General features: G+C 46.4%; 2 protein-coding genes and 1 long non-coding RNA gene across 3 annotated transcripts; 2 read left to right on the plus strand and 1 right to left on the minus strand.

Moving 5' to 3' along the window:
* Positions 1-452: 452 nt before the first annotated feature.
* On the minus strand, positions 453-5,315 carry LOC139230637 (zinc-binding protein A33-like). Its single transcript, XM_070862450.1, has 5 exons — positions 4,659-5,315; positions 4,473-4,568; positions 2,418-2,440; positions 2,216-2,331; positions 453-1,003 (listed from the first exon to the last, which is right to left on the minus strand). Exons 1-5 carry the CDS (start codon positions 5,067-5,069, stop codon positions 453-455), a joined length of 1,197 nt encoding a protein of 398 aa, XP_070718551.1. The 5' UTR covers positions 5,070-5,315.
* Positions 5,068-8,260, plus strand: LOC139230638 (zinc-binding protein A33-like). The gene is made up of 3 exons (XM_070862451.1): positions 5,068-5,193; positions 6,147-6,261; positions 7,713-8,260. The coding sequence occupies exons 1-3, from the start codon at positions 5,068-5,070 to the stop codon at positions 8,258-8,260; spliced, it is 789 nt and encodes a 262-aa protein (XP_070718552.1).
* A 13,150-nt stretch (positions 8,261-21,410) lies between these two features.
* On the plus strand, positions 21,411-27,234 carry LOC139230336 (uncharacterized). The gene is made up of 2 exons (XR_011587903.1): positions 21,411-21,459; positions 25,763-27,234. It is a non-coding gene; the product is annotated as an uncharacterized lncRNA (long non-coding RNA).
* Positions 27,235-27,721: the final 487 nt, after the last annotated feature.

The raw sequence follows: 27,721 nt of genomic DNA on the forward strand, positions 1-27,721 counted from the left end.
CCCCCGCCCCCGCTCTCTCCCCCCCCCGCCGCTCTCTCCCCCTCACCCCGCTCTCCCCCCCCCCCCGCTGTGACTGAGACCGACGCCCATCAGTTTGCAGGAGGCAGGGTGAAATTATGGGATGGGCCTTCCACCGGTCCGCGAGAGGTGGGCGCCGGAGGGACTGGAGAGCATCATCACACCCGGCAACCACATTTTAATTTGATTTTATATGTTTTAAAGTTTAATTTGTTTTTATTGCTGGGTTTTAGTGTCCCCCTCCCCTTTTATAGGGGGCACTTGTAAATTATATGGTTTTAATGCCCCCCAAAAAAATCACAAAAAAAACCCCAAAAAACAAAAAATAAATAAAGAGGGCAGTTAAAAGTGTCTGCAGTGTCCCCCAGATCGGGGGGCACTCGATCTAATGTTTATTTTGTCCCCCCGCCCAAAAGAGTTATGGGATGGGCCTGTTAGTGACCTTTAACCCCGCAGATTGTTAGCGGGGCGGAGTTTTTCCCGCCATCATTCAGTCCCGGACTGAAGAGGGGAAAGATTCTCTCAGTGAAAGTCTGGGTGAAAGTGTGGAGATGGGACATGTTGTGCACATTGTAAAATGACACCTGTCCGCCCTCATAGTCCAGGTACACCCCGATCTTCCGGGGCGTCACACTCGGGGTGAGGGAGGTCAGTGAGGGGGAGGTGCGGGCAACATAGTCACTTCCGCGATATAGCCACACAATCCAGTATCCAGTCTCTGGGCTCGGGGTGATTGCTCCTTTCCTCCCGGCAGTCTCTCGGGTCACTCCGATCTCCCACCGAGTCTTGTTCCCCACCTCCACCTCCCAGTAGTGTCTCCCTGATGTGAATCCCTCCGATCCCAGGACACAGGGCCAGCGATCAAACCTCTCCGGGGTGTCAGGGAGCGGCTGCTGTTTGTCTCCGAGTCTCACACGGGTCCGACCCTCAGACAGGATGAGCCAGGGATTCGCTGTGTTCGGATCCAGAGTCAGAGAGGCTGGAGCTGGGGGAAAGTTAAAGTAACACAGTCAGTGATTTAGTTTCTTGCTGTGATTTATTCAAACACTTTCCTGTTTAAAGAGCCCACTCGGGCTCTGGGTTGTGATCCTGGAATCTGCTGCCGCTCCAGGGTTTACGCCCCGGGGGTCGATTTACGTCGATTTCGGGCCAGAATCAGCGCAGTCAGTGCCCAGAGATAAAGACCCGAAAACCACTGGAGACAGCGGGGGATGGAGAGAGAGAGTGGGCGGGGCGCGGAAGAGAGCGGGGAGGCGGGTGAGTGCGGTTTCAGCAGCTGTTGCCAAAGGCCACAAGGAAAGTAGTGCTGTGAATAAAATATTTCACAGGTAAGACAAAGTCCAGTATAAGGAATGCGATGGAAATAAACACACTGCAATTACATCTGAAGGAGAAACTTACATTTCTAATGTTCCTGACAAATGCCTCAAAGCACTTCCCACAATGTATTACTTCCCATACCCTCCGCATAAAGTATTTGGGAGTGATTTACGTCTCACAATCGCCCGGATTTACACCGTAAACGGAGCAGTAACGAGACAAAAACCACCCGCAGTGCTTCCCACCTGGTTCCCACCAAGGCCCGCCGGGAAATTATACCGCAGCCGCGAAATAGGAATCCAGCGCTCCCGCACTAAACATGGGGGAAGCCTCATTAGTTTATGCAAACCGGATCCCATAATGTACATGTAACCCCAATGCAATCTTGGTCTTCCATTGGACGGTGCGTGAGCTGTGCAAGTCCCACCCAGTGGAACAGTCTGTAGAATGGCCCAACCTGTGGTCCTTAAAGGGACCGCTGGAACCCTCACAGGGAATGATGCAAGGAGTTAGCTCCGTCCGGTGTCCTGGACAATATTTATCCATCAACCAACATCATGAAAACAGGTTATCTGGTCATTATCACGTTGCTCCCCCCGGATATATTTTCCCGCCATTCTCTGAGTTTGAGACTGTCGCTACTTTGTTGTAGACTCTGTGACTGTGTTAAACCTCTGGATGTTTATCTTCTCTCTGCGGTTTAGGATCTTGAATACTTCAGTAAGATCACCCCAAGCCCTCCCTTATCCAGTGCAAAGACTCCTGATTTCCAGACTAGACACAGACATCAGTGATCATTTAATCCGGGGTCTGGGAGCCGGTTTAGGCCCTTCTCATCTGGATTTAATGATCATGAAAAGGAATATAGGAGATTTACCGGGGTTAATGGCGTCTATCATTTCTCTCCACGTTGTGTACTGTAAAGGGCCGTTGAACTTTCCGATAGACAGGGCGCCATCTGCTACTGACAGCAAATGATTGTCCTCACTAAGCCTGTAAATATTACACAGTTAATGTTATAAATTGACCATAAACATTTCACCAAACGGTGCAGAGATTCTGTAAAGAGCATGTCCTACCTCCTCTTCCGACAAGCTTCCTCCTAAAATAAATAAAACACAAACAGTGAGGACAGTAAAAGACTTCAGGAGGACACAGACAGGCTGGTGAAATGAGCAGACACAGGACGGATACAATTTAACACAGAGAAGTGTGAAGTGAAGCATTTTGGAAGGAAGAATGAGGAGAGACATTGTAAACTAAATGGTACAATTTTAAATGAGGTGCAGGAACAGAGAGACCTGGGGATCACATTCACAAATCTTGGAGAAGTGAGTAAGAATTTTTTGACCAATGACTTGTGATGATCTGGAATGCACTGACTGACAGGGTGTAGGAAGCAGATTTAACAGTAATTGTCAAAAGTGAATTGGAAATAAACTTGAAAGGAAAAAAAAATGCAGGGCTATGGGGAAAGAGCAGGGGGAGTGGGACTATTGGGATATCTCTCAAAGAGACAGCACAGTCACAGTGGGCCTTTTGTGGTGTAGATTCTATGGTTGTAAGTAGTTGAACATTCTGATTTGTGTGTCAGATACTGTAACTCAATATTCATACATCCTCCAGGAACGGCATTAAAGATGGTGGAGATAGAAACAGATTTGGGCATTCTAGTGCATACATCCTTAAAGGTACATGAGCAGTGCCATGCAGGAATAGTTAGAGAAAATGTGGTATTGGAGTGTATCCATAGGACAATTGAGTATAAGACGAGGCATACTGTTTTGTCCTTGTACAAGACCTTAGTCAGGCCGTACTTGTAATACTATGTCCAGTTTTGGTCTCCTTACATGGTGGTTAATATTGAGGCTCTGGACTGGGTGCAGAAGTGGGTTACTGGACTAATTCCAAATCTAAGTTACCTTAGTTATCAAGATAGGTTAAATGAGTTGGGACTCTTTACCTTGGAGCAGTATAGACTTAAGGGGGATATGATTGAGGTTTATGATAATGAATGGAATCGACAGTGTTCCAGCTGACCGTTTATTTCAATGGGCTAGGCAGGACCAGGGGGACAAAGTTAAGTTCTATAAGGCTAGATCTAGGTTAGATGTCAGGAGGTGGTTCTTTACACACAGAATAGTAGACCTCTGAAACAAGCTGCCCTCTCATGTGGTGGATGCAGACTCACTGAATTCCTTCGAGCAAACGCTGGATTTGTTTCTGGCTGCGGCGGAGATTAACTCGAACAGAAGGTAGGTATTACAGGGAGTTTAATGGCCAGAGTGATGATCTGGACTAGTTTCGATTGCCTCGATGGGTCAGAGAGGAATTTCGCAGATTTTTCCCCCTAATTGGCCCGGGTTTTTTTAATCTGTTTTTGCCTCTCCCAGAAGATCACATGGTTTCGGGGAGGGTGGACTGGATATGTTGTGATACACAAGGTATCGGAACCTGGGACAGGCCCAGATGGTCTTTACCTGTCCGTCATTGTTCATATGTTCGTATCAGTGCCTCTCACAGACACAGTGACTGTCAAACCCACAGTGACTGTCACACCCACAGTGCCACACACACCCACACACAACAACTTATTCCCGGGAGGTGGCAGGTATTCCCGGGAATGTGCGGACACAGTGGGAGCCGATTAGTTCAGTGACAACAACAGAACCGGCCGGGAATAGACAAAATAATCGGTTTAAATCAGTTTCGAATTTTTCAGCAAATGCTGCATTTATTTCAGTTGTCATCGGTTATTTTGTGACTGTGTGAAGTTTCACTGAACTGACCCACAATATAATCCTCACCTTCAGAAATATCAGTCCGTCTTTTTGCTCCATCTGTTTCTGTAACTTTGAGAGCTCCTCCTGAATAGAATTTAAATTCTCTTGAATTTCTCGAAGGTTTTTCTCCATTTTTTCTACAATCTTCCCCTCTTGTTCCCTGAGATCTCGGATTAAACGCTGCTCTTTCTCAGTGAGAATCTGGTGCATTTTAGTGAACTCGGATGTGATGCGGGTCTGCAGACTGCTCGACTGTTCCTACCAAATGAAATGTGAAACATAATTAATGTACCGCGATAGAGGGAACAAAACTAACCGAGATCCCAGAAAATCAGCTCAGGGAGACCTTACCCTAACTCCGGAAATCTGCTGTTTCTGTTTTAATTCCGTTTCTAGAGCCGCCGATTTCTTCTCTGTGAGAGAATCTAAGGAAGATTTCAGCCGATCCTGGGATTGGGAGAGAAAATCACAGAATTAAAGTGTTAGACCATGAAAATGTGATAAAATAATCAGGTGATCCAATCTGTTCCCTTTTACCTTGTAGATTCTAACAGCTTCTTTAATGGGCATGAAGTTATGCGATTTGTGTTCCCGCGCATCTCTACAAGTGTAACAGATCAGTTTCTTGTCAGTTTCACAAAACAGCTTCAGTTCTTCGTGATGTTCCTCACAGTGAAGTTTACGTTCCTTCTCTTTCAGATTCAAGTTTAATATTCGCACTTTCTCAGCCAGTCTCGCTAAGGCCCGATTAGCCTTGAGGTTTCTTTTCGAAAACTCCGCTCTACATTCCGGGCAGGAGATTCTCCTCTTCTTTGCCCAGCACCGTGTGATACAGGAGCGGCAGAAGTTGTGCCCACACTCCAGTATTACCGGATCGGTGAAGAAATCCAGACAAATGGGACAATTTAATTCCTCAGCAAAACTCTGGGCCCGCTGATTAGAAGCCATGATTGAGTTTCAGCACTTCCTGGTTCAATCCGCTTTCAGTTTCGATGTTGTTGCCTTGAATTCAGTTCAGCGATTTCCTGATGAATTCACTGCAATATTCGGGGAACTATTATTATACACTTGTGTATGTCCCGTCGACTTTTACACAGGGAGACAAAACCTAGAGCAGTTTGAAGGACTAACAGGGTTAGAGAGCCGAGGGGAATAATTGAGCCCTGTCCGGGAGGGTAACGGTCCCTGGGGTGTTGGCAGTGGGAGGAGGGAGAGAGAGGGAGGGAGGAGGCGGGGATGGGTGGGGATCCAGATTCCAGTGCACTTTGCTCCAGACCGAACTCACTGCCGACCACAAACCCTCTGGTGACACACGGTGTGAGATCGAGATTGATAAACTGAATTGTGTTAATGATTGCAGCCGCTCATCCGAAAGCACAAAGTGCCCTGAATGTCAGGAAGTGATATCCGGTGACAGGTACACAGAAGACCCCAGGACGTCCCAAAGCGCTTTAAAGTGCTCGAAGTACTTTTGAAGAAATGTCGGCACTGTTGTATTTGAACACTGCAAGTGCTGCCCTCCCAGTCCCTGAGACACTGTCTGATCGCAAGTCTTTCAGTGTTACACGGTGCACCGCTGCCACCTGCTGGCAGGATATCAGTGCTGCAGGAAAGATTTCCCCATTAAAATGGCCCGAGAAGTGGCGACTGTCTCTGAAGGTTCACAGGCACGATGGGCCGAATGGCCTCCTTCTGTGCTGTATCACACTCTGATTCTTATGTATTCTTATACTTGGATCTATCAAGTGTATTTCCAATTCGCTTTTGACAATTACTGTTAAATCTGCTTCCTCAACCCTGTCAGTCAGTGCATTCCAGATCATCACAAGCCATTGATAATAAAATCCCTACTCACTTCTCCAAGATTTGTGAAAGTCTTTTACTGTCCTCACTGTTTGTGTTTTATTTATTTCAGGAGGAAGCTTGTCGGAAGAGGAAGTAGGACATGCACTTTACAGAATCTCTGCACAGTTTGGTGAAGTGTTTATGGTCAATTTATAACATTAACTGTGTAATATTTACAAGCTTAGTGAGGACTATCCCGTGCTGTCAGTAGCAGATGGCGCCCTGTCTATCGGAAAGTTCAACGGCCCTTTACAGTACACAACGTGGAGAGACATGATAGACGCCATTAACCCCGGTAAATCTCCTATATTCCTTTTCATGATCATTAAATCCAGATGAGAGGGGCCTAAACCGGCTCCCAGACCCCGGATTAAATGATCACTGATGTCCGTGTCTAGTCTGGAAGTCAGGAGTCTTTGCACTGGATAAGGGAGGGCTTGGGGTGATCTTACTGAAGTATTCAAGATCCTAAACCGCAGAGAGAAGATAAACATCCAGAGGTTTAACACAGTCACAGAGTCTACAACAAAGTAGCGACAGTCTCAAACTCAGAGAATGACAGGAAAATATATCCGGGGGGGGAGGAGGTAGGATGGTGGGGGTTGTGGGGCGAAGGGGCAAAGCCGAGGAGCAGCCAGCAGCGGGCAGGACAATTCATGCACCTCCCGGCCACAGAGAAGCTGTTACACAGAGAATAAATAGAAAGAACGTGTTTTTATATCCGACCTTCACGACCTCAGGACGTCCCAAAGCTCTTTACAGACAATGAAGAGTTTTTAAAGTGTAGTCACTGTTGTAATGTAGGAAACGCCACAACCAGTTTATGCACAGCAAGCTCCCACAAGCAGCAACGTGATAATGACCAGATAACCTGTTTTCATGATGTTGGTTGATGGATAAATATTGTCCAGGACACCGGAGGGAACTAACTCCTTGCATCATTACCTGTGAGGGTTCCAGCGGTCCCTTTAAGGACCACAGGTTGGGCCATTCTACAGACTGTTCCACTGGGTGGGACTTGCACAGCTCACGCACCGTCCAATGGAAGATCAAGATTGCACTGGGGTCCCATGTACATTCTGGGATCCGGTTTGTATAAACTAATGAGGCTTCCCCCATGTTTAGTGCGGGAGCGCTGGATTCCTATTTTGCGGATGCGGCATAATTTCCCGGCGTGCCTTGGTGGGAACCAGGTGGGAAGCACTGCGGGTGGTTTTTGTCTCGTTACTGCTCCGTTTACGGTGTAAATCCGGGCGATTGTGAGACGTAAATCACTCCCAAATACTTTTTGCGGAGTGTATGTGAAGTAATACATTGTGGGAAGTGCTTTGAGGCATTTGTCAGGAACATTAGAAATGTAAGTTTCTCCTTCAGATGTAATTGCAGTGTGTTTATTTCCATCGCATTCCTTATACTGGACTCTGTCTTACCTGTGAAATACTTTATTTACAACACTACTTTCCTTGTGGCCTTTGGAAACAGCTGCTTAAACCCCAGTCTCCCCCCCACCATCTCTCTCTGCCCACCCCCACCCTGCTGTCTCCAGTGGTTTCCGGGTCTTTATCTCTGGGCACTGACTGCGCTGAGTCGGGCCCGAAATCGACCCCCGGGACGTAAAGCCTGGAGCGGCAGCAGATTCCAGGATCACAACCCAGAGCCCGAGTGGGCTCTTTAAACAGGAAAGTGTTTGAATAAATCACAGCAAGAAACTAAATCACTGACTGTGTTACTTTAACTTTCCCCCAGCTCCAGCCTCTCTGACTCTGGATCCGAACACAGCGAGTCCCTGGCTCATCCTGTCTGAGGGTCGGACCCGTGTGAGACTCGGAGACAGACTACAGCCGCTCCCTGACACCCCGGAGAGGTTTGATCGCTGGCTCTGTGTCCTGGGATCGGAGGAATTCACATCAGGGAGACACTACTGGGAGGTGAAGGTGGGGGACAAGACTGAGTGGGGTCTGGGAGTGACCCGAGAGTCTGCCGGGAGGAGAGGGATATTCACCCTGAGCCCAGAGACCGTATACTGGATTGTGGGGCTGTATCGCGGAAGTGACTATTTTGCCGGCACCTCCCCCTCACTGACCCCCCTCACCCCGAGTGTGAAGCCCCGGAAGATCGGGGTGTACCTGGACTATGAGGGCGGACAGGTGTCATTTTACAATGCGGACAACATGTCCCATCTCCACACTTTCACCCACACTTTCACTGAGAGAATCTTTCCCTTCTTCAATCCGGGACAGAATGACGGGAAAAACTCCGCCCCGCTGACAATCTGCGGGGTTAAAGGTCACTAACAGGCCCATCCCATAATTTCACCCTGTCTCCTGCAAACTGATGGGCATCAGTCTGTCACAGCGGGGGGCGGGGAGAGAGAGAGCAGCGGGGAGGTGGGAGAAGAAACAAATGGATGGTGAATTGTGGAGGGGAACTCACTGGGTGGAATGAGCTGTGAACTGCAGGAACCCGGTGACCTTCCTGCCTGTAATGTTGCTCCACAGGCAGAAGGTGGCGCTACATGGCGGTGTTTGAGATCAATCAGCAACACCTCTGCTGCCAAGCCTGTTATTAAACTGCACAATAGAAGCGGCGTTTATTTGTTTTAAGCGGTTTGGGGAATAATTACGTCCCAGAATCATGGACTAAACGTTTTTTTTTATTTGCACCTTGCTCTGGATCCTTATTTGACCCATCCCTGGAATTTAGAAGTTACAGACGTGATTTGATCGAAGTTTTCAAGAGATTAAGGGGAACTGAGAGCAAGTATTTCCGCTGCTTGGGGAGTCTAGCACTCGGGACATGATCTAAAAATTATAGCCAGGCCTTTCAGGAGTGAAGTTAGAAAATACTTCGACACACAAAGTGTCATGCATTCAACCAGCATTGTAACCCATGTATAAACTGACCAAAGTTGTACACCGTGAGAACACTGACCACTAGGTGGGAGACACTCCTAACCTGGACCTTCAGGTATAAAAGGGGAAGCTCCACCCACCTTCATCACTTGAGTGCTAAGGAATAAAGGACAGGTCACAGACTGAGCTTCTCTCAAGCATGGACCTCGTGTGTATTTATACTGTGTAGTAAGGACGTATCAATGGCGACAAGAAACTGGGATTTAAACCGCGCGAGCATGGCCACTAGCAGAACAGACGAGAGGTACTGTGTTAAGGAATGGTTGGGACCGAGATTCAACATTGTTAAAGCAGCACACAGTTCTCCAGGCAGACAAGGACAGTCAGGCATGCCCCAACATGTAGTTGAACCCAGAGGGGGAGTTCGACAGAGACAATGGCAAGCTAAACAGCGATTTACGCCATTGCAAGTGACAATGGGGCCATCAACACCTGTTAATGGTGCAATAACAGGGGCAGTCAGGGACGATCGACTGGCAAGGGACCTTTTGTTTCAAACCGCAACTCATGCTGGAGGCGTGGAGGCACACACTCAGCCGGATTTTGCAGAGATGAGCAAAATACCTGCAGAAATTGCAGAAATGGACACTGGAGGAAATCGCTGGAAGCTGAAGTTCAGCGAGTTCATGTGGAGCACGTATACAGTTCATACACCAGGACGCCACCGATAATGATGAAAGTGCTCCTCAATTGCATCCCAGTATCAATGGAGTTAGACATGGGTGCCAGTCAGTCCCTGATGGGTATCAGACAGTTCGAAAAGTTGTGGGCATCCAAGGCCAGGAGGCCAAAATTATCGCCGATTGACGCACAGCTACGGACTTACACAAAGCAGATCATTCCGGTGCTAGGCAGCGCCACGATAGTCGTGACCCACAAAGATTTGGAGAACAGGTTGCCACTCTGGATTGTCCCAGGGGACGGCCCCGCACTACTGGGGAGGAGTTGGCTTGCTGTCATGAACTGGAAATGGGGCGATGTCAATGCAATTTCCTCTGTGGAGTGAGTATCATGCTCACAGGTCCTGGACAAATTTGACTCATTATTTCAACCCAGCATTGGCACTTTCATGGGGGCCAAGGTAGTGATTTACATAAACCCGGACGCCAGACCAGTACACCACAAGGCCAGAGCGGTGCCGTACGTGATGCGGGAAAAGATAGAAGGCGAATTGGACCGCCTGCTGAGGGAAGGCATCATCTCGCCAGTCGAATTCAGTGATTGGGCGAGCCCGATTGTGCCGGTGCTCAAGGCGGATGGGTCGGTCAGGATATGTGGCGATTACAAGGCCACCATCAATCGGGTGTCAGTCCAAGACCAGTACCCGCTACCGAGAGTGGAGGACCTCTTTGCAACGCTAACCGGTGGCAAACTTTTTTCAAAATTGGACCTGACCTCAGCTTACATGACCCAGGAGCTGGCGAGTGAGTCGAAGAAGCTGACCACCATCATGACACACAAGGGGTTGTTTGAGTACAACAGATGTCCGTTCGGGATTCACTCGGCCGCCGCGATCTTCCAACGAAATATGGAAAGCCTCCTCAAGTTGATTCCAGAGACGGTGGTTTTTCAGGACCACATCCTCATCACGGGTTACGATACTGAAGAACACCTCTACAACCTGGAGGAGGTGCTACGCAGACTGGACCAGGTAGGGCTGCGACTGAAAAAGGCGAAGTGTGTCTTCCTAGCTCCAGAGGTACAATTCCTGGGGATGAGGGTAGCAGCAGACGGGATCAGCCCTCCTGCGTCCAAGACGGAAGCGATCCAGAGAGCACCCAGACCCCGTAACACGACGGAGCTGCGTTCATTCCTAGGGCTCCTGAACTATTTTGGTAACTTTCTTCCCAAATTGAGCACCCTGCTAGAGCCGCTACAGGTGCTCCTACGCAGAGGTCGCGAATGGGTCTGGGGGGACAGCCAGGAAAGGGCTTTTAATAGAGCACGCAATTTGTTATGTTCCAACAATCTGTTAACGCTATATGACCCATGTAAGAAACTTGTGTTAATGTGCGATGCGTCATCCTATGGTGTCGGGTATGTGTTGCAGCATGTCAATGCCAAGGGTCAGTTACAGCCAGTAGCTTATGCCTCCAGAAGTCTGCCCCAGGCAGAAAGGGGCTACGGGATGGTAGAAAAGGAGGTGCTCGCATGTGTACATGCGGTAAAGAAAATGCACCAGTACCTGCTGGCAGGAAATTTGAGTTGGAGACAGATCACAAACCCCGAACATCCCTTTTGGCCGACAACAAGGCCATAAATGCAAACGCATCGGCCCGCATACAGAGGTGGGCACTTACGTTAGCCGCCTATGACTACACAATTCAGCACAGACCGGGCACCGAAAACTGCGCCGATGCACTCAGCAGGCTCCCACTAGCCACCACTGAGGGGGCTACCGAGCATGATGCTGAGATGTTCATGGCTGTTGAAGCTTTCGGAAGCGAAGGCTCACCCGTGACAGCCCGTCAGATTGAAGTCTGGACAAATAGAGACCCGCTATTGTCTCTATTCAAGAAATGTGTCCTGAATGGGGACTGGGCAGCCACGTACAGGGCATGCCCTGAGAAATTTAAACCATTTCACAGGCGCAAGGATGAACTCTCGATTCAGGCCGATTGCCTACTGTGGGGAAACCGCGTAGTCATGCCCCAGATGGGCAGAGAGGTGTTCATCAGAGAACTCCACAATGAGCATCCGGGCATTGTCACGATGAAGGCAATTGCCAGGTCACACGTTTGGTGGCCAGGGAAAGACGCAGATCTGGAACTTTGTGTTTGTGGGTGCAATACATGTGCCCAGCTGGGCAATGCACCCAGGGAAGCCCCCCTTAGCCCCTGGCCATGGCCCGCCAAGCCTTGGTCACGCATCCATGTGGACTACGCAGGTCCTTTCATGGGGAAAATGTTTTTGGTTGTAGTAGACGCCTACTCCAAATGGATCGAGTATGACATTTTAAATTCAAGCACATCTTCTGCCATGGTAGAAAGTCTACGGGCAATGTTCGCCGCCTACGGTCTACCGGACATCTTGGTCAGCGACAATGGCCCATGCTTCACAAGCACTGAATTCCAGGACTTCATGGCAGGCAATGGAATTAACCATGTTAGAACGGCACCATTCAAGCCGGCCTCAAACAGCCAGGCAGAACGAGCAGTGCAGATAATCAAACAGGGGATGCTCAGAATCCAAGGGGGTTCCCTACAAAGGTGCTTATCACGCCTCCTGTTGGCCTATAGATCCTGACCACACTCGCTCACAGGGGTTCCACCCGCAGAGCTACTAATGAAAAGGACGCTCAAAACCCGGTTATCCCTTATACACCCCATCATGAAAGAAATTGTCAAGAGCAGGCGCCAGTCACAATATCACTACCATGACAGGAATGCGAGGGCGCGATGTATTGATGTAAATGATCCTGTTTTTGTCCTCAACTACGCTGCAGGGCCCAAATGGCTCGCAGGCACTGTGATTGCCAAAGAGAGAAATAGGATTCTGGTAGTTAAGCTTACCAATGGACAAATCTGCTGCAAACATGTGGATCAAACAAAAAGGAGGTTCAGCAACCCCATAGAAGAAGCAGAGGAAGAACACGATGTAGAGTTCACTCCACCACAGATGACCGAACACAGGAACCAAAGGGACGAGAGCCGAGTCACTGTGGGCAGTCCGGACAGGCCTGGCACCGCAAACAGCAGACACTCAGGCCAGCGCCCAACAACCGGAGCCCCAACTCAGGCGCTCTACAAGGGAGCGTAAACCACCAGAGAGACTCAACCTGTGATCCCAATAAGACTTTGCGGAGGAGGTGATATCATGTATTCAACCAGCATTGTAACCCATGTATAAACTGACCTAAGTTGTACACTGTGAGAACATTGAACACTAGGTGGTGAACTTGTGGGAGACACTCCTAACCTAGACCTTCAGATATAAAAGGGGAAGCTCCACCCACTTCCTGCACTTGAGTGCTAAGGAATAAAGGACAGATCACAGACTGACATTCTCTCAAGTATGGGCCTCGTGTGCATTTATACTGTATAGCAAGGGACTTATCAAGGAAGAACTGAAGCTGTTTTGTGAAACTGACAAGAAACTGATCTGTGTGATCTGTAGAGATGCGCGGGAACACAGAGAGCATCGCGTCATGCCCATTAAAGAAGCTGTTGTATTTTACATGGTAAAAGGGAACAGATTGGATCACCTGATTATTTTATCACATTTTCATGGTCTAACAATTTAATTCTATGATTTTCTCTCCCAATCCCAGGAGCGGCTGAAATCTTCCTTAGATTCTCTCACAGAGAAGAAATCGGCGGCTCTAGAAACGGAATTAAAACAGAAACAGCAGATTTCCGGAGTTAGGGGAAGGTCTCCCTGAGCTGATTTTCTGGGATCTCGGTTAGTTTTGTTCCTTCTATCGCGGTACATTAATTATGTTTCACATTTCATTTGGTAGGAACAGTCGAGCAGTCTGCAGACCCGCATCACATCCGAGTTCACTAAAATGCACCAGATTCTCACTGAGAAAGAGCAGCGTTTAATCCGAGATCTCAGAGAACAAGAGGGGAAGAACATAAGAATATAAGAGCATAAGATTGTAGAAAGAATGGAGAAAAACCTTTGGGAAATTCAAGAGAATTCAAATTCTATTCAGGAGGAGCTCTCAAAGTTGCAGAAACAGATGGAACAAAAAGACGGACTGATATTTCTGAAGGTGAGGATTATATTGTGGGTCAGTTCAGTGAAACTTCACACAGTCACAAAATAACCGATGAGAATTAAAATAAATGCAACATTTGTTGAAAAATTCCAAACTGATTTAAACCGATTGTTTTGTCTATTCCGGGGCGGTTCTGCTATCGATGTGGAGATAAGCGTCTCTCACACTGTCTGCTGAATCCCAGAATGCCCAAAGCCTAACAACAAAAACGTACATTTATATAGCGCCTTTAACTGCGTCGAAAATCCCTAGCCACTTCACAGCAGTGTTATCAACAACATTTGACACCCAGCCATATGAGGAGATATCAGCGGAGTTGACCGAAAGATTTGTCAAAGAGATAGGTTTAAAGGAGCGTGTTCAAAGGTGGACCTAGAGAAGTAGAGAGGTGGCGAAGTTTAAGGAGGGAATTCCTGAGCTTAGGGCCTCGGCAACAGAAGGCACGGCCACCAGTGGTGGAGCGATTGAAATCGGGGACAGACAAGGAGGAGTTGGAGATTTCGGAGAGCTGTCGGTGATTACAGAGACAGGGTGGGGTGAGGCCACGGAGAGATTGGAAATCAAGGATGAGAATTTTAAAATCGAGGCATTACAGACCAGGAGCCAATGTGGATCAGTGAGCACAGGGTAATGGGTAAACGGGACTTGATGCGAGTTAGGACACCGGAAGTATAGCTTTGGATGAGCTCAAGTTCATCCTGACAGAAAACGTTACTATCTTGTGAAGATAAATGTGGGTACGGGCGGGCACAGAAATAAACTCGAAACATATCTTCAGTGGTTAGATGTGACTGCAAATATTGTTTAACATTAGAACATAAGAAATAGGAGCAGGAATAGGCCATTCGGCCCCTCGAGCCCGCTCCACCATTTAATACGATCATGGCTGATCCAATCATGGAGTCAGCTCCACTTCCCTGCCCGCTCTCCATAACTCCTTATTCCCTTATCGGTTAAGGAGCTGTCCATTTCTGTCTTAAATTTATTCAATGACCTGGCTTCCACAGTTCTCTGAGGCAGCGAATTTCACAGATTTACAACCCTCTGAGAGAAGAAATTCCTCCTCATCTCAGTTTTAAATGAGCGGCCCCTTATTCTAAGATTATGCCCTCTAGTTCTAGTCTCCCCCATCAGTGGAAACATCCTCTCTGCATCCACCTTGTCAGGCCCCCTCATAATCTTATACATTTCGATAAGATCACCTCTCATTCTTCTGAATACCAATGAGTAGAGGCCCAACTCCTCAACCTTTCCTCATAAGTCAACGCCCCTCGTCTCCGGAATCCTCCTAGTGAACCTTCTCTGAACTGCCTCCAAAGCAAGTATATCCTTTCTTAAAAATGGAGAGCAAAACTGCACGCAGTATTCCAGGTGTGGCCCCACCAATACTCTATAACTGTCGCAGGACTTCTGTGTTTTTAATACTCCACCCCCCTTCGCAATAAAGGCCAAGATTCCATTGGCCTTCCTCCATTAAATTTGAGGGTAGAAGATGTGAGGCAGCCCAGGAGAGCATGACAATAATCAAGTCTAGCGGTAACAAAGGTATGGATGGGGGCTTCAGCAGCAGGTGGACTCAGGCTGGTGCGGGAGGAAATTTCTGCTCGTCCAATATTGGATATCATACAAACAGTGCAACAGATCAGAGGTATTGGAGGGTTCGAGGGAGGTGGTGGTGATGTAGAGGTGGGTTTCATCAGCGTACATGTGGAAACTGACCTTGTGTTTTCAGATGATGTCACCTGGGGCAGCATTAGATAAGAAGTAGGAGGGGGCCAAGGATAGATCCTTGGGGGCACAGGAAGAGAAGCCATTGCAGGTGACACCTGGATAGAAAGGAATTGAAGCAGCCGAGGGTAGTGCCACACAACTGGCCGGAGGAGGAGAGGTGTTGGAGGGGGATGATGTGAACAGGTCGCAAAGGATGTCGAGGGATAATTTACCATGGTCGCAGTCACATAGGATGTCATTTGTGACTTTGATAAAAGGCTGTTTCAATGCTGTGGCAGGGCATGAAAGGACTCCCGGGAATGAGTTCCGTGATCATAAGAACATAAGAATTAGGAGCAGGTGTGGGCCATTCAGCCCCTCGAGCCTGCTCTGCCATTCAATGATATCATGGCTGATGTTCTGTCTCAACTCCACTTTCCTGCACGTTCCCCATATCCCTTGATTCCCTTAATATTAAAAAATCTATCGAACTCTGTCTTGAATATACTCAAATACTGAGCCTCCACAGCCCTCCTGGGTAGAGAATTCCAGAGATTCACCATTCTCTGCATGAAGAAATGCCTCCTCACCTTATTTCTAAATACCCCTTATTCTGAGAGTGTGACCCCTGGTTCTAGGCTCCCCAGCCAGAGGAAACAATCTCCCTGCATCTACCCTGTCAAGCCGTGTAAGAATGTTGTATGTTTCAATGAGATCACCTCTTATTCTTCTAAACTCCAGAGAATATAGGCCTAGCCTACTCAATCTCTCCTCATAGGACAATTGCACCATCCCAGGAATCAGTCTGGTGAACCTTCTCGATGGCAAGTATATTCTTCCTGAGGTAAGGAGACCAAAACTGTACACAATACTCCAGGTGCGGTATCACCAGGGCCCTATATAATTGGGGTAAGCCGGCCTTACTGTTACACTAAAATCCTCTTGTAATAAAGGCCAACATCATATTTGCTTTCTTAATTACTTTCTGTAGCTGCATGTTAACTGGCATGCGTGTACAAGGACACCCAGGTTGTTCTGAACACCAACACGTCCCAATCTCTCACCATTTTAAAAAGTATTCTGATTTTCTATCTTTCCTACCAAAGTGGATACATTTCTCCACATTATGGGCCCAAGTTTTGGGTGGAGTTGCTCCAATTTTCTTGGAGCAACTAGTTTAATTTGGAGTATCTTAGGAATCGCAATTCTCGGCACTTAGTTTGCTCCAGTTCTAGTGAGTTAGTTTAGGTTTGTTTTAGTTCAGGTATATTTTTTCAAAAGAGGGTGTGTCCAGCTACTTAGGCCTATTTTGCAAGTTTCGTCAGCGAAAACTTACTCCAAACTAACTTAGAATGGAGTAAGTGTCCACTTTTGTAAGTTCTGAAAAACCTTTACCGAGAGCAAATAACAAATAAAAAATAGAAGTCCGACCTTTATGTGTTTCTGTCAGCCTCTCTCTGTGTCTCTGTCCGTGTCTCTCTGTGTTTCTGACAGTGAGGTGTTGGGGGGGGGAGGGAGGGAGTGCGAGGGGGGAGGTGGAGGGGGAGGAGGAGGGAGGGAGGGAGGGGGGAGGCTGAAGGCTGAATGGGAGGCTTCAATCTGAATGGCATTTCCTTTGACGAGCAACGAAACATCTATATAGTCTTGTTCAGTCACGGTATTCTGCATATTAAAGAACGACTTTTCGTACGAGCATATATGAAGAAAACCTTTGGCAGTAGGAAATAACTGAACCATCAGGTCCATTTTCACACTGCGCCATCTGCCAGAAATTTATCTGGGTTCAAACTAGATTATTCCTGATGTGACCCAAAAGTAACTGTTTCCATGCCAGGTTTGAAGAAATATTTATCGCAAATGCAATTTATCCAACTTCCATTTCAGGAAATCGCCTGACAAACTTCCATAAACTGAAGTCGTACACAAATATCTCAATTTCCTCCAATGTAAACAGGCTGAGAAGCAAGGTTTCTGACTAATAGACACCTACAGGAGCGGAACTCACTGGGAATATAGGGGTCTCACTCTATCACCTGCACTCTGCAGTATACACACCCCAGGCTCGATGACCAACGGCATTGGATTCCCCCCCACAAAAAATGTGGATCCATGAATAATCTGGGTTAAGGAAGCCAGTTTCATTGAAGTAAAAATATAGTTAACCGGTTCAGTACAGTTCCACCAATATCCAATGGGTCTCTACATTCCACTGTTAAGCCCAACACCTAGCCTTAAAAGTATAGGTCAGTACAAGGACACCATTTTGCAGCTTGTGTCTGCCTGCCTGCTCTTTTAGATATAATTCAAAGACAGACTGGGGGAAAAGTGCCCTGCTGAGCCATTGCTCATGCGCGCACGCTCCAACGCGCATGCGCAACGCTGCTGGCACTCAGAAGAACTCTGATCCCTAGCCCCTGCCAGCTGGGTTGAGCCGGCACGGCCCTAGCTCCGCACCCCCCCCCCCACAGCTTTTGCTACGCCACGCCAAGGTTCCTGGAGTGGGGAGAATTATAAGGTTAGTTTTTAGCGCGCTTTTTAGTCTTAACAAGACGGCGCATTGCACGGAGGTGTGCCTTTTTCAACTCCACCAGTAACTTGGGCCCTTTATTCCATTTGCCATGATCTTGACACTTAGTTTGTAATTATTTCTGTGTTCCCCAATAGTTTAATATTCTCCTGGAACTCACATTGTAATTCAGATACAGTTCCATGTTGTGACTGTGTGGGTGTGTGTGGTACGGTGGGTGTGACAGTCACTGTCTGTGAATGGCACTGAAGTTGAGTTCCAGTATCTCACATTCATCAGCCTTTTCAAATATTGAAATTATAGAATCCTACAGCACAGACATTGGTCCCATCTTGCCTGTGTCTGCTCCTTTAAAGACTTATCTACTTAGTCCCGCCCCCCTGCTCTACCCCATAGACCTGTATTTTTTCCTTTACAGGTATATTTCTAGTTGCATTTTGAATGTTACTGTTGAATCAGCTTCCACCATAACAACAACAACTTCTATTTATACAGCGCCTTTAAAGAAGTAAAATATCCCACAGAAGTGTTATGAGACAAAACAGATAAATTTGACACGAGCCACGTAGGAAGAAATTGCGGCAGATGACCAAAAGCTCGGGCAAAGAGGGAGGTTTTAAGGAGCGGGTTGAAGGAGGAAAGTGAGGTGGAGAGGCGAGAGGTTTAGGGAGGGAGTTCCAGAGCTTGGGGCCCAGGCAGCTGAAGGCACAGCCACCGATTGTGGAGCGATTATAATGAGGGATGGTCAGGAGGGCAGAATTAGAGAAGTGCAGACATCTCGGGGGGTTGTGGAGCTGGAGGAGATTACAGAGATAGTTGAATCGCTGCCCCCTTTCGGTAAGTGCGTTCCATATCATCACAACCCATTGTAAAACAAATAAATCTCCCCTCCGATTGTTTCCCAATTATGTTAACCCTTTGTCTTTTGCCAGTGGAAACAGCTTTTCCTTAGTTACTCTATCAAAAGCCTTCATGATTTTGAACACCTCAATCAAATATCCCCTTAACCTTCTCTGCTCTAAGGAGAACAATCCCAGCTTATCTAGTCTCTCGACGGAACTGAAATCTTTCCTCCATAGTACCATTCTGGTGAATCTCTTTTGCACCCTCTCCAATTCTGGTCATCCTTCCAAAAGTGTAGAAATAATACTGCAGCTGAGGCCGAATCCGAGATTTATAAAGATTCAGAATAAGTGCCTTGTTTTGTTACTCTATAAATAAAGTTACTAAGCACAGGATCCCATATGTTTTTTGACAGTTTCATTCACTTGTCCTGTCACCTTAAAAGATTTGTGTATGTGATTCCCTAGGTGTCTTTGTTGTAACACATCCTATAAAATGGTACCATTCTGTTTATGTTGCCTCTCATCATTCTTCCTTCCAAAATGCAGCAGTTATCTGCGTTAAATCTCATCTGCCCATTCCACCAGTCTGTCTCTGTCCTCCCAATGGCTGCGACAACCTTTCTTCACAGTTTATACATTTCCAAATCTTCGGTCAGCTGCAAAAAGTGTAGCGTAACAAAATTTGCAGATGATAAAATATTAGTGGGAAAGCGGGTTGTGTAGAGGACACAGAGAGGTTACAAAGAGATTTCGATAGGTTAAGCGAATGGGCTAAGGTTTAGCAGATGGAATACAATGTCAGAAAGTGTGAGGTCATCCACCTTGGGGAAAAAACACAGTAAAAGGTGTGGATATCTGAACGGAATATATGGAATTAAGGACAGTAAAGTAAACGGGATATATGAAAATGTATAAGCCATGGAAGAATAGCTGGGAGAATGTCAGATTGCAAATAGTGCAACATCAGCATAGCTAACAGTCTTTCTCAAGGTTTCAAGTCACTAAATCCTGCCAATAACATCTAATTGTAACATGAAAGAAATCTGCAGAATTGCAAGGTCTCAGTTAATAGTCACACCACTAGATTGAAACATTTAGAGGCAATGCTTGAGCTTTCATAAAAAACATCTCATATAGATTGACTAATGAGTGGCTGAGTTAGACTGTCAATCCATTTGTATTTTGTTATCTGATTTCAAAACTGTATAACTGTTGACGCTTTACGATGTAACTTCACCTATCCGTAGGGAGTGTGTACGCTCTATCCAGAGAGTATATCTTCTGTCTGATAGGTCTTACTGGCCGGTAATAAAGACTGCTTTGTTCAAAGCACAAGAGGTATTCGACTCAGTAATTTTACTGAACCAGATTGAGGTAAAAGAATCCAGGAATTAACATTTGGTGTCAGAAGTGGGATCTCAACGGACGACTGACGAAAACTTGCGAATTAAGAGCCAGACTAGCCTTGGACGAGACGAGGGGAAAGTGGCCACTGGAGTGAGTATGATTTCAATACTGCTCCAGTTTCCCCCGGTTTCAAAAGTCTGAGGAAAGTGTGGCCACTCGCTGGTTCTCAGGTAGTGTCTGAACGAGATCCAGGACAATCTGGTGAATACCCTTCAAACTTAGAATAGGGATAGAGAGATAGGGAAATTGCGCGATGACGCAAACCAAGCGGCGACTTGGAAAGATAGGTTATAGTTAGAGCTAGATAGGGATAGATGATCAATCATGGATCCAAAAATTAATAGGAAAGAAAAGAGACTCTTGTGAATGTCTGTTTAAATGAGAAATGCTTCTGTGATTTTTACTGTAAAAAAAAAGCCGGGGAGTTGTGGTTTGTTTTATCTCAAACAGAATGAAAGTTTGTTTTAACCCTTCGTAGTGTTGTCCTGTATGTGGGAATTTTAAGAGTGTGAACCTTATTGAATTACGTATATTCGGATGATAAGTTACGGAGCCAGGAAATGCACAAAGGATAGGTTTGTTAAAAGAAAAAAATTACATGGTCCCGGTGGTTAAAAAAAAAGAAAAACTTGTTGAAAGAAAACATTCAGAGAAGGCACAGCAAAGCAAATGAGATGGATTCAAAAGGATTCCAAAAAAAAATTATATTAAATAACACGACCTTGAGGCTGGAACAATTGAGATAACGAAAAGCAGTCCACAGCCTACGTGCCAGACTTCTCTCTAGTTATGAAAAAAAATAACGTACTAAATGTTCTGAGATTTTAAATTATGAGAAAAATTCCACTGCAGTAAAAAAAAAATCACTCCTGTCCAGTTGGCAGAAAAACTCCATTAAATTAGGGCTTTCATTGACTGATTGAATTTAAACTGCGCAGTAACGCGAAAGGATAGGGAAATTTGGAGACTGAAAGAAATTAATTGAGGCTCATAAGACTTTAGAAAATTAGAAAATTAGGCTCACAGGGAATAAAATGGGGATTTAAATAGAAGATAGGTGTTCAACTCAGGTACGACGTCGACCTTGTATATCACTTGGCCCGTCTAGGCTCTGATTGAATTAAAAAAAAAACCCCCGCAGCAACTCGGAAGGTAGGGCCGACGCGAACGCGCAGCGGCGCAGACGCACAAACAACGCGAGACGCGCAGCGGCGCGAGCGTCCGGCCGAGAGGAGAAGGGCCGAAACGAACGCGCAGGAAAGCGAACGCGCAGTGACGTAGACGCGCAGTACGTAAACGCGCAGTGACGCCAACGCGTAGTGACGTAGAGGCGCAGCAACGCGAATCGCGAAAGTCAGTGCTAATGTCAGTAAGTCTTTGTAAGTCTTAAGTGTTTAGAGTTTTAAGTAAAGTTTTAAGTATTGAAATCGCGCGGCGACGCGGGTAAGTGTTAGAAGTCCTTGTTTATCTTTTAAAGTTTTAAGTATCTTAACTCGCGCGGCGACGCGAGCCACGGGTCGACGCGGATTGCGCGGCGACGTGAACTGCGAGGCGACGTGGTAGTTTAGTATCCTAAATCGCGCGGCGACGCGGGTCAGTGTTAGCATTAGTAAAGTTTGGTTATTTGGAGTTAGTTAAAGTCAGTGTTAGTTTCTGTAAAGTCTGTGTCTATTTTTAAGTTTGTTTAAATTGCACGACGACACGAACGCGTAGCGACACAGTAATACGAGGAGCAGCGTGAAAATGGGTAATCAGTTAGATAAAACCACGGATGCGGATAGTCCGCTACAAAAGCTATGTGAGGAATTCCCTGAAAGAGCTGAAGACTTTAGAAAGTTATCAGGAGCCCTGAATAAATTATTAGGGGATGACCAGTGGCCTCTAGGTGGCACTAGAAGCGTAGAGGTAGCAAAAAAAAAAGCACAGGGATTAATTTGGAGAAGGGGACGAGGAGAAGGGGCTAAAAATTTAATTGCAACCTGGCGACATTATTGTCAGAAATTAAAAGATGCATCACTTCTGTCAAGTTGGCAAACAAATGCTATTAAATTCGGACTTGCATTGACAGAGGGAACACATGTTAAAACTGTAGACGTCTTTAAAAAAAGAATGTGTGCACGAGAAACTTACTAAGAGATCCTCTGGGACCTCTGAGAAAGGTATTGATCAACTACGAGTTAAAATGGCTGGCATTGTGTTAACCGAGGCTGATGATGAAATTGATGAGTGGCCACTGACTCAGCGCCCAACGGCGCCTCCCGCACCCCCTGGCCTCTTGCTCCAGTCCTCTTCCCAACACCCTCCACCTTACACTTCGGCGAGAGGAGTTAGGAACAACCACATATCACCAAAGCAACTAACCCAAACTGACTCCTCATCCTCTGATAGCGATTCGGATCCCCAGTTCACAAGCAATATAGCCGAAAGAACCAGATCTCATATCTCGACATCACAGACAGTCCCGTAAATCTTCTAGTCAATCTACCAGTCCAAGTTGTGAAAAACATAGCAAACACCCCCGCCGATCGAGACGCAGAACTGTCAAGCAGTCAGACAGCTCTGAAACATCCTCCAGCCTAGAAGTGATTTCCAAGATCCCAAAGTCCCGACACCAATTCCCTGTCAGACCAATGCCAAACCCTGATGCACAACAAGCTGCAGACCACCCCTCTATAGATGTCTGTGATCTTCAAACAACTATTTGATTGCTCACGCTATCCAGACAAATGGAAAGGGCAGTTAGATATTATTGGCAGGAAAAGAAAGGGAAGGGGGGAGGTGCGCCCCCAACCCGAGTCAAGACTGAATACGTGACTAGAAGGGAAGAGCCGCCTCAGATGGAAGGACCAAAACCCGATCCAAGGGGATACCAGATGGAACCGCAGTATTGCGTGCCTGGTTGGGTGAATAAGCAGGGATACGGTTATATCGAACACCCAAATGGCCCGGGCCCTGCTAATTACGGACCACCCTACTGTCCCCGGCCTGGTATGGGAAAAGGTCGGGGCTGGGAAAGGAGAGATGGATGTTTTAATTGTGGGCAGGAAGGACATTGGATTAAAAATTGCCCCTACCATCAGCGTGGAAGAGGAAGAGGAGGGAAAGGAGGGGGGCAAGGGGGGAGAGGAGGATTTTACACTAACTTCTCCCAGAACAACCCCTTTGGTCACTTGTCCCCCAATTGACTACACAGCTTGATTGTACAGGGATCCTCCCCGGACGACGAACCAATGATATCGTTAAAAATTCTGAATGAATGGCAACCCTTTTTGATAGATACGGGAGCCTTCATGTCTTCTGTACAATCAAAGCTTAAACTCCCTGCCTCTACTGAAACACAGGAACTTTCGGGATTCCTGGGACAAATCTCGACATTCCCGGTGTCAGAATTAGTTAAAGTGGGTTACCAAGAAGAATTGATAGAACATCGATTTGTCATCACTACCAATCTGGACTGTAACTTGATGGCTAGAGACCTCCTCTGCAAATTCCAGTTGCATTTGGAGTGTGGAGATGATGGGATTATTGTAAAACAGGAAACCCTTAAGCGGCAGTATTATACCACTAGAACCCCTCAGTGGTGGTCTCTGGACCTGCCGCAGGCACCCTATCACGTGACCCTAGCATACGATCCCAGTGGAAAGAATCAGGACCTGCAGAACTTTTATCAGGATCACGAAGGGGAAGTGAAGGGAATTCTATTAAGGGCTAGAGTGACTGGACTGGAAAGAGAGGCAGATTTTGTGGAAGTGGATAAGAATCTGTGGAAACAGCCCCTAACAATGGCACCGCATATTGCTCGTGAAGTATTAGCCCCTCACCATGCTAAAGATTTGGGAGTTATGGTACGCAAGGCCATAGATGAGGCTGACCCTACCAGCCGGGATGTGCAAATCGTAAAACATGGCCGAACAGTCCAATTTCATGGGGACCCCGAGAAGGTCTTAACGACTCTACAGCATCATACTGGCTCGGACATACCTGACTATGTGGATCCTCATGTGTGGGCAGAGAACCCCTCCCAAGTGGGTTATACTCCCATTGATCCGATTGAGATCCCAGTGCAGGGCAATGTGGACTGGCCCTCTATCCGACAGAACCCACTCAAATCACAGGCAATCCTAAACTGACCTTTCGGCACTGTACTGCAATTAATCCGGCCTGTATTCTTACTGAGCCACCCCAAGATGAGTAAGAACCCAGTCATGATTGCTTATCTTTAATTTAAGAGGCCACATCAGTCAGGGAAGATTTAGTTGATGTACCAATGGAAGATCCAGACTGTATTCTTACTGAGCCAACCCAAGATGAGGAAGAACCCAGTCATGATTGTTTATGTATGTTGACCGAAGTACTTCTATTAATCCAGAAGATACACGAATCTCAGGATACGCCATAGTAAACCAGGAGAATCAGGTCTTGGAATCTGCCGCTTTTGAAACCGCCTATTCTGCTCAACAAGCTGAACTATTCGCCCTCACCCGAGCCTGTATCTTGGCCAAAGATCTCAAAGTCAATATCTATACCGACTCTAGGTATGTCTTTGGGGTGGTCCATGATTTCGGACAATTATGGAAAAATAGGGGATTCCTAACCTCGCAAGGGAATGAGATATCTCATAAACAGTTAGTATCTGATTTGTTGCAAGCACTCATGTTCCCCAAACGCATTGCCATTGTCAAATGTACCGCCCATACTACCGGAAATTCTTTGGTTGATGTAGGGAATCGTTGTCCTGACCAAGAGGCCAAACAGGCCTCTCGTGACCAACAGATGGTAGTGCCCAAAATTATGAGTCAGACTAAAAATCCTGCGAAGGATAAGTTAGCCTCGGAAAAACCAATGCCAACCATCCAAGATGTTATAAAAGCACAGGAGGACGCTCCTGAAAAAGATAAACTGCTGTGGAAATATTATGCATGTACTTATGACAATGTTTCTAAACTCTGGACCACTCCCGCGGAACAGACTTGCATGTCTGACGAGTTGGCCTCATGGGTTATAGAATGTCTGCATTTTGCTACTCATTGTGGAGCAAGGGCAACAAGTGATACGCTTTTGGCTACTTGGGGGCACCCTAGACTCCAGGCGCTCACCCAGAAACCAATAGTCGTTGCCTGGTTGGCCAGCAACATAATCCAGGGAAGGGAGTCCCCTGTGATTGAGGTAAAACGCCCCTACCCGAAGGTCCCTTTGAGACATTTCAGTTGGACTACATTGAGTTGCAAAAAGTTCAGTGTTACAAATATGTGGTAGTAATAGTAGATGTGTTTGGCAGATGGATTGAAGCCTACCCTAACCTGGACAATAAGACTCAGACTGTTGTTAAGGTGTTAATGAGGGAAATTGTTCCTAGATATGAGATCTCAGCTAGACTGATGACCACCTATGTTCTTTCTCTGACTCAGGCTCTGCGACTAGTTCACAACCAGGTTCAAGATGCTCACCTCGACCTCCCAGTTTTACCCGAATTGTCCCTCGTGGCACCAGGGAAGTATGGATTCGGAAGGGATTAGAGCCACAATGGGAGGGGCCTTTTTAGGTGTCACTCACTACCCCCCACTGCAGCCAAGGTTGAGGGGAAAAGTGCCTGGGTTCACCTGCATTACTGCAAGCCACACCCTCTAACAAACCTATTTTACTGGTTATTCTAACTCCTGTTTCTGTTCCAGACTTCCTCTTCTCCATAGCTGAACAAGGCCGTTGGCATCCTAAATTGGAACGTGGACCAGTTTGAACTTTTACCCGTAGTGATAGACAGCCAGCTACACCGACGGTGACCTGAGAAGAGAGACGGGAAAACTGAACTCTTTTAATCAGCAAAATAATTGGACTATTTATCTGAATCCTGAGCCATAAGATGAGACTGTGTCTGTATGCCACTGTCTGCATAATAGTGTTGATATATGACAGTTTTGGCGCACGGGAAGGAAGACAAAGGCGAGAGCTCCATGTAAACACCTTTTTGTATATATCTTACGTTTATGCGGAAAAAGGGCACTTCACTAGATGCTGGGTGTGTTCACATATCCCTATACATTCCAAAGGGGGAATTCCTTTGCGCACCGTTCCACTGACCCTAACTGAGACTGTTAGATGGATTCAAAGAAACGATATTGGAACAGGTAGCTAACCGCACTGCTGAGGCTCTGGAGGGCATCACAGCTGAAATGGTAGCGATAAGGACCGTAGCATTACAAAACCGAATGGCCCTCGATTACCTGTTAGTTGAGAAAGGGGGAACGTGTGCCCTGATAGGATCTGAATGTTGCACTTACATTCCTGATAGTTCAGAAAACATAACCCACCTTGCCGATCACATAAGGAGGGAGGTGAAGAAGTTATCCAAACCAGCAAAAGAACTTAGCAGGTTTGATTGGTTTCTGGGTGGATCTTGGAGATCCTATCTAATACATGGCGCAATTGTTCTCATCATAATAATTACCTGCTGTTTGATTGTTGGTTGCCTTAACCTCTGCTGTAAAGTAATGACAAGGTTAACAGACCCTCTTGTGGTCAAGGGTTCCCGGGTTATGATCCAACAAACTAGAGAACTACTCAACAATAATATGATTCTGGAAAGGGAGTGCGAACGGATGAATGCAATACTCCTAGAATGATTCTAAATGTTATCATAGAATGATAAAAGGAGGGATGTGGATATCTGAACGGAATATATGGAATTAAGGACAGTAAAGTAAACGGGATATATGAAAATGTATAAGCCATGGAAGAATAGCTGGGAGAATGTCAGATTGCAAATAGTGCAACATCAGCATAGCTAACTGTCTTTCTCAAGGTTTCAAGTCACTAAATCCTGCCAATAACATCTAATTGTAACATGAAAGAAATCTGCAGAATTGCAAGGTCTCAGTTAATAGTCACACCACTAGATTGAAACATTTAGAGGCAATGCTTGTGCTTTCATAAAAAACATCTCATATAGATTGACTAATGAGTGGCTGAGTTAGACTGTCAATCCATTTGTATTTTGTTATCTGATTTCAAAACTGTATAACTGTTGACGCTTTACGATGTAACTTCACCTATCCGTAGGGAGTGTGTACGCTCTATCCAGAGAGTATATCTTCTGTCTGATAGGTCTTACTGGCCGGTAATAAAGACTGCTTTGTTCAAAGCACAAGAGGTATTCGACTCAGTAATTTTACTGAACCAGATTGAGGTAAAAGAATCCAGGAATTAACAAAGGTTATATTATTTGAATGGGGAGAAATTACAACATGCTGCGGTGCAGAGGGACCTGGGGGGTCCTTCTCCATGAAACTCTTTTTGGGGAAAACAAAAACATTAAATCGTGGCCCCCCGATCTGGGGGACGCACCAAACATTTACAACGCCCATTTTTTGGATTTTTTTTTGTGTTTTTTTTAAAGTTTTTTTTTGGGCACTAAAATCATATTATTTTTTTCTCTAAGTACCCCCTATAAAAGGGGAGGGGGACACTAAAAAACACTGGCAATTAAAAACAAATTAAACTTTAAAACATAAAATCAAATTCAAATTTGGTTGCCGGGCGTGATGATGCACTCCAGTCCCTCCGGTGCCCACCTCTCGCGGAAGGCCGCGAGCGTACCGGTGGACACCGCGTGCTCCATCTCCAAGGACACCCTG

The sequence above is a fragment of the Pristiophorus japonicus genome, chromosome 19, assembly GCF_044704955.1.
Source record: "Pristiophorus japonicus isolate sPriJap1 chromosome 19, sPriJap1.hap1, whole genome shotgun sequence".
Taxonomy (NCBI): Eukaryota; Metazoa; Chordata; class Chondrichthyes; family Pristiophoridae; genus Pristiophorus; species Pristiophorus japonicus.

Bases quoted from the DNA above. Each gene is read 5' to 3' on its own strand.
- LOC139230637 (XM_070862450.1), bottom strand. From the start codon at position 5,069: ATGGCTTCTAATCAGCGGGCCCAGAGTTTTGCTGAGGAATTAAATTGT. The intron at 2,332-2,417 runs GTAGGACATGCT...TAATATTTACAG, and splicing joins GAAGCTTGTCGGAAGAGGAG to GCTTAGTGAGGACAATCATT. The intron at 1,004-2,215 runs GTAAATCTCCTA...ACTTTCCCCCAG, and splicing joins GATAGACGCCATTAACCCCG to CTCCAGCCTCTCTGACTCTG.
- LOC139230638 (XM_070862451.1), top strand. From the start codon at position 5,068: ATGATTGAGTTTCAGCACTTCCTGGTTCAATCCGCTTTCAGTTTCGAT. The intron at 5,194-6,146 runs GTATGTCCCGTC...AATATTTACAAG, and splicing joins AACTATTATTATACACTTGT to CTTAGTGAGGACTATCCCGT. The intron at 6,262-7,712 runs GTAAATCTCCTA...ACTTTCCCCCAG, and splicing joins GATAGACGCCATTAACCCCG to CTCCAGCCTCTCTGACTCTG.